The sequence below is a fragment of the Natrix helvetica genome (assembly GCF_964273705.1).
Source record: "Natrix helvetica genome assembly, chromosome: 1".
Taxonomy (NCBI): Eukaryota; Metazoa; Chordata; class Lepidosauria; order Squamata; family Natricidae; genus Natrix; species Natrix helvetica.
In genome coordinates this window covers 231,353,214-231,359,213 of record NC_138548.1, presented here as the reverse complement: position 1 = coordinate 231,359,213, position 6,000 = coordinate 231,353,214, and the positions used below count along the sequence as shown (strand labels likewise).

Genomic DNA, 6,000 nt, shown 5'->3' with positions numbered 1-6,000 from the left:
CTTTGGTTAAGAAGTAATGCAGCTAGATGAACAGAAAGAAATTTGAACTGAACAACAGTAGGGATAATTTCACCATTCAGCCTATGGTTGGCCAATGTTTTGGCTTGTTGGGCTGAGCAAAGAGTATTTGTCTTGAGTTGCATATATACTGTATAATATAGTTAATATATTAAATAACAAACTTCCTTTTTAAAATAGTTTTTATTTTGTGGGGGTGAATTACTAATTCTCCATGGCTGTGTGCAGCCTGCAGGCTGTGGGTTGAAATGCATGATCTAGCCTATTATTGCTTGTATGCTACTGGCTTTCCAAGGTTTTTTAGCAAGCCATAGTACATTCTTCTGGAAGTTAAAACAGCAAAAATGCCTTTGAATTTAATTCCTGATTATTATGCAGTACATTCATACTGTTTTCTTAGAAATAGCACATAAGTCATTAGTCAACGTCATCGTCTCTTTTAAACTTCCCTGTCTGACCTACAACCCCAGTGGGCCCCTATCCAAGATTAACCAATCATTATTCCGACATAGTTTTGAACTAGTCGATAATGTATCATGTACTGAGACTTCTCCAGATACTGAACTAAAAATCCTTTCATCTTTTACCACTGACTATGCTACCTTGGATTGTATTGAAGAAATATTACCGATCCTTATATTACACAAGTAATTCAATGTTAAATTCAAATATGGAATATTCATTCATGACCCGGACATACTCCAGATTTTGCTTTTCTACTCTATAGTTGCTGAATTTCCATTTTGTTTTACTCATGCTCTGCCAGCCCATAGTTACCAGGGACCTAGATTCCCGAAACCCATCGAACTAAAAAATGAGAACTAGATCTATTTGGCAATCGTGAACCCAAAGAACATTAGGCGACCATCTATTTATTACGTGTACTCCTTGATTTACAACTATTCATGACTGTTTGAAGTTACAATGGCATTGAAAAAAATGACTTATGACCATTTTTCACATGACTGTTGCAGGATCCCCATGGTCGTATGATCAAAATTCAGATGCTTGGCAAGTGGCCTGTATTTATGACAGTTGCGATGTCCCAGGGTTGACTTTTAGATAGGCGAAATCAATAGGGAAGCCAGATTCACTTAACAAGTATTACTAACTTAATGCCTGCAGTGATTCACTTCGTTGTGGCAAGAAAGAAAAATGGAGCAAAGTTCACTTAATTGCTTAGCAATGGAAATTTTGGTCTCAACTGTGGGCATAAGTAAAGGATTGTCTGCATGCCAACAGCGAACAGGCTGACCCTCACCCGGAGCTCCAGCTAAATAAGTTCCTCATCTTGTTTCGTTTAGGAAAATGAGTGAAACTCCCAATCTTTTCGACCTGGGATGGAAGTGATCCTTATTTCACTGATCAACTTGAGTAACTATAGCCACCAACTGTAAATATTGGAAGGCTCCGCGAATGACATCACATTGAAGAGGGAAATTTCACCAGGCCCACAGCACAAGTCTACACTCAACACCTCCCGGGTGCCATCAAACAAAAGCGACCTCTCTCTCGGGGCTCGAGAGGGAAACCTTGAAAAAAATAAGCCCGAACTCCGTGCAGTCTCCCATTGACCGAGCCCCCGGAGCCCAAGTTTTTCAAAGGCGAACTCGCGTACAGGGAGGCCCAGCAGCTTCGCCCCGCGGGTGTGGGTGTGCTGGGCTTGGTCCTCGGGGCTCCTGGATCTGACTGAGGAGTCTCGCCCCACTTCTAGGGCCAGGCAGGGAAGCCTATGTGGGATTGCCCTGAGGGGACTCCCTCTGCGCGTGACGAAACCGGGGTTTTGCTCCTTGCAGCCTGGAGAGCGCTCTAAAGGCCGGCGGCGGTGGCAACCTTCCCTTTTGCAACAGCCAACCCAGCCACCCGCTCGCCGCCGAGTCAAAGCTGCTCTCTCGGCCTCCCGCTTTGTTGCCCTGGCCGACTGAGCCTCGGGCAGGGGGCGGAAGGCAAGGCGGCTGCGTCTCTTCCTCCTCCTCCTCCTGGCGCTGCCCCCCGCTCATGGCGACATTGGGCACATCCGGGCTTTTCTTCCTTCGGCGGCCGCCGCCGCCGCCGCCGCCGCCGCCGCCAACGTCGCTGCTGCTGCTTCTGCTGCTCTGAGCCGCCGCCGGCCCGACTCCATTAGCGGGTCCCGTCCCTCCCCGCCCCTGCCTGCCCGCCTTCCCTCCCTCTCTCCCCGCCGCGTCCCTGGCGGGGAGGGCCCGAGAACGGCTGCGCCGCATTCCCGGAGGATCCACGGTGTCATGTCCAACCAGGGCCCCCGGAGGAACGGGCCCGTCAAGCTGCGCCTGACAGGTGAGGAGGGCTCTGCGGGGCTGCCCGGCGCACACGTTTGCTGGGCCCGCGGAGGGCTCCAGCCAGGCCTGGACGGCGGGTGGTGGATGGGAAGGAGGCGACCCGGGGGTCGGGAAGGGCGACGCGGCTGAAGGAGCCCCTCAACCTGGGATCGGGTTTGAGAGGGGTAGGTGGGGGAAGAGAGGAAATGCGTGGGTCGGCGTGGCGAGGAAAGCGCGGCCCGGCTTTGTTTCAGTGGGGAGGAAGAGAGGGGATCGCAGGGGAGGAAAGCGTTCTCGGGGGTGGCGGGGCGCTGGTCGGCGAGGGCTTGGGAGGAGAGGGCCCGGTGCAGGAAAGGGAAAGGGGAGCTTGGAGAGAAGAAACGGGAAGAGCTCCGAGCCCGGGTGGGTCGAGTTTGCTGAGCTGAAGCCAACAAGCTGCTTGGGTGCCTTTGAGATTGAACCTGGGTGGGGGTGGGGGGTCCCGGATTCCCCTGAAAGCATCCAGGCTTTGGGAGGAAAGTAAACTCTTCACCGACACATTTCTGGGCAAAAGAGAAAAAAAAGACGCGGCTGAGAGACTGGAAAGGGAAGGGCGGCGGAAAGGTTGGTGTGCCGCGGAAAAAAGAAAAAAAAAGAAAAGAAAAGTGAAATCCTAGAGACGAAATAGTAGACGCCGCAAGGACTTGCAGGGCTGGTTATTCGGAAAGGTGGAAAACAATCCCGGTTTGAAACGCTGGCGTGAGCGGGACGGATTCTGCTTTTCCGCGGTTTTAATTCTTCTCCTCTGATTCCACTATTTGCAGGGTTTAGGGGGAATTAATTAAAGCCGGTAAACGGTTTATGCTGTATGAAATTAAATATTGCAACGCTTAGGGGATTAAGACCACTTGAAGGTTCAGTGTAAATTCCAAAGTTTTTGAGCGTAAACTTGAATCGGTTTTCCGCCTCTTTGTACTCTTTGTTTTGATGTGCTCTGCTGCTCTCGTGAATCAACCACCATAGGGGAAGGTTGTGTAAGGTTACCTGGGTATATAGCTCCTTGCGATGTTGTATGGAATACAAGTGTAATTAGATTTTTCTGAACATTTGTAGCTTACATCAATATCTACCTGAAGTAGATGAGTCCTGTAATTCAAACATACAAACAAACCTTACCTTTTAATACTGCAGTTTACTTGTACTTTAAACAAAATACACTATGCGTGTTTTCCTTGGAACTTGGTCTCAATCAATTCTTTGTAAGATTGTTACTTAAGAGGGACAGAAGCATATACAAGAACATAACACATGGTAGTTTTATTTACATTTTGATATTGTAGCAAGTTTTTAAATGCCAATATATTTTTTCATATGTTGAAACATTAAAATTTTAAGTTTTCATTTACAATATTGCATATGATTGCTGAAATAAATCTTACATGTTTATGTTCCAATAAATCTACAACCCATGTTTTACTCAAAAAGTTAATTCTACTGTATTCAGTAGAGTTTATGACAACTGTATAGTGAGTATAGCCCCCAATGTAATATAATTCTATGTTAAAGTGCTTTATATTGTGCTATTGAGATTATGTTGTTTAACAAATTATGAGTTTGCATATAAAATTTTTGTAATCCTTATGTTGTTTAACAAATTATGAGTTTGCATATAAAAATTTTGTAGTCCTTATGTAGTAAAGGTTTTTTGAATAACTGAAATGTTTTGTAATTCTGTGTTTGATATTACTAAACTATCATACTGCAGAACAAATCTATCTTTTAAGCTTTAAAATCCTGATGTGCAAAGGGGAAGATATTTTTAAGCAATTGTTTTTGTCTTCTGTGTTTCTATTTTAGTTTCTAGGTTTTCTGTTACATACTAATATATATATATGACATTGTTCATGATAATACTTTAATTAAGAGATTAAAGGGAAATCAGATCTTCATTTATTTCAAGAGCACATTCAAAAGGCAAACATGGTAGTTAATTTAAAAGGTACACTTTTAAAACTCAATGTACTCCACTAGATCCTAAGAATCTTGAGTAAATAGTAGCCGTATTGTAATTTGGTTAACCAAGCCATTTTGTAATATTCTTTGAAAACAATAAGAATTAGAATTGTCTATTCTTAGTAATCATATACACCATTTGGCTAATTATCTAGTCTGCACATTATGTCTCTTTTTTTCCATAGTCTAGGGAATCTTTAGTACTTAAGATGCTTTGGAACAATATTTAAAGAAAAATAATGCTATAATCATAATATTTAATTAGAAGTAAGCAATATAGAACTTTGGGGCTTCTGAATGATACAGTTGTGGACTGTTGAGTTTTTAAGGTTTTGTAGAATGCCTCAATTCCATGCCAGTTTGATTTCTCATCCTGATTAAAAATTTACTTCCAATAACTTTTGATGCTAAAATTATGCAGGTTTTAAATATCTGAAACTACAAATTTAACTGAAACTGTTTGAATAGCTATGTGCTATCAGTGCGTTTAGATGTTGTTTGCTGATTTCTTTGTACTATATATATATTTAGATTTCATAAACTTTGGAACCTCTTGTCTAGATTAATTATATAACAAACATGTAATATGTATTTCAAATGTATTATCTCGGAGTGTGATGATACAGTCTGAAAAATAATTTGGAAAAAACTGGATTCAATTAGCTGTTTTCAGGATGTAAACATTGAAGGTTCTAGCTAGAAACATTGTTCTGACTGGCTTGATAAATTACAGGATAATGTTTGATGTGAGTCCAAGAATTGATTTGGACCCAATGCCCAACTACTTTGTTCATTTTGAGCAGCCAAATAAAATATTTAGCCTAGGCCTGATTTAGAAGAAAAGTTTGATTCTTTGTGAGACTTTAAGAATGCTTGAGGAATGTTTGGCATACCTTTGCTGTAAGTGTTATATATAGGCCTTTGTTCTGTAATCATTGCAAAGGCCTAATTTTTTAGAATATCTTTTCATAGTTCTTTTCCATATTAATTTTGTACAGTTGTCATTTGAATCATTTGTGATAATTTTTCTCAGTTATCAGCAATATATGGATATATTATTTGTCAGACATCCTGTCTCAAACTGTTTCTGCTCATTCTACCAGAACCAATATGGTGGCCATGTTCTGGGTCCCTTCTATTCAGCAGCGCCATCTTGTGGGTCCTAGGTGTTAAGCCTTCTCTGTTGCAGCACCTGCCCTGTGGAACAGCATCCTCCCAGATGGCCCCTGACCCTCTTGGCCTTTTCAAACTCAGTAAACACCTGGTTGTTCTCTCAGCATTTCAGCCAGCTTGTTAGGTGACCTTGTTGGTTGGTTTATTTATGGCTTTTAGAAAAACCTCTGATTGTAAGACACAATGATCCTTTTGGATCGCTGACATGTGATACATTGGTTGATTATAGTTGTAATTTGTTTTTAATTAATTGAGGGTTTATTTTTATTTTTTGTCACCTAGAGCCAAAGCTGTTAAATGGGTAGCCATATAAATTGTTTAAACAAACAAATACGGACACATATTAGGATAAAAAGTAGTTTCTTCCTTCAACTTTTCTATCAATGATAGTAGTATTAAAATAGGTCAGGGATTACTAATGTCATTTGCCATATAAATTAAAGTTGGAAAAGAATTGGATTTTTTGAAGTGTTGATTTTGGATTTCCTTCATTTCTTGTTTCTTAATAAGGGAAAAGGCCAACTTTATTTTATTTTATTTT

General features: G+C 41.7%; 1 protein-coding gene across 1 annotated transcript in view; it reads left to right on the top strand.

Annotated features, from left to right (window-relative positions):
* The first annotated feature begins 1,850 nt into the window (after positions 1-1,850).
* SMURF2 (SMAD specific E3 ubiquitin protein ligase 2) overlaps positions 1,851-6,000 on the top strand; it is a 65,575-nt gene continuing 61,425 nt past the window's right edge. The window contains exon 1 of the mRNA XM_081936180.1: positions 1,851-2,313. Within this exon, the coding sequence (XP_081792306.1) occupies positions 2,262-2,313 (52 nt within the window). The 5' untranslated portion in view covers positions 1,851-2,261. The remainder of the gene's footprint in view (positions 2,314-6,000) is intronic.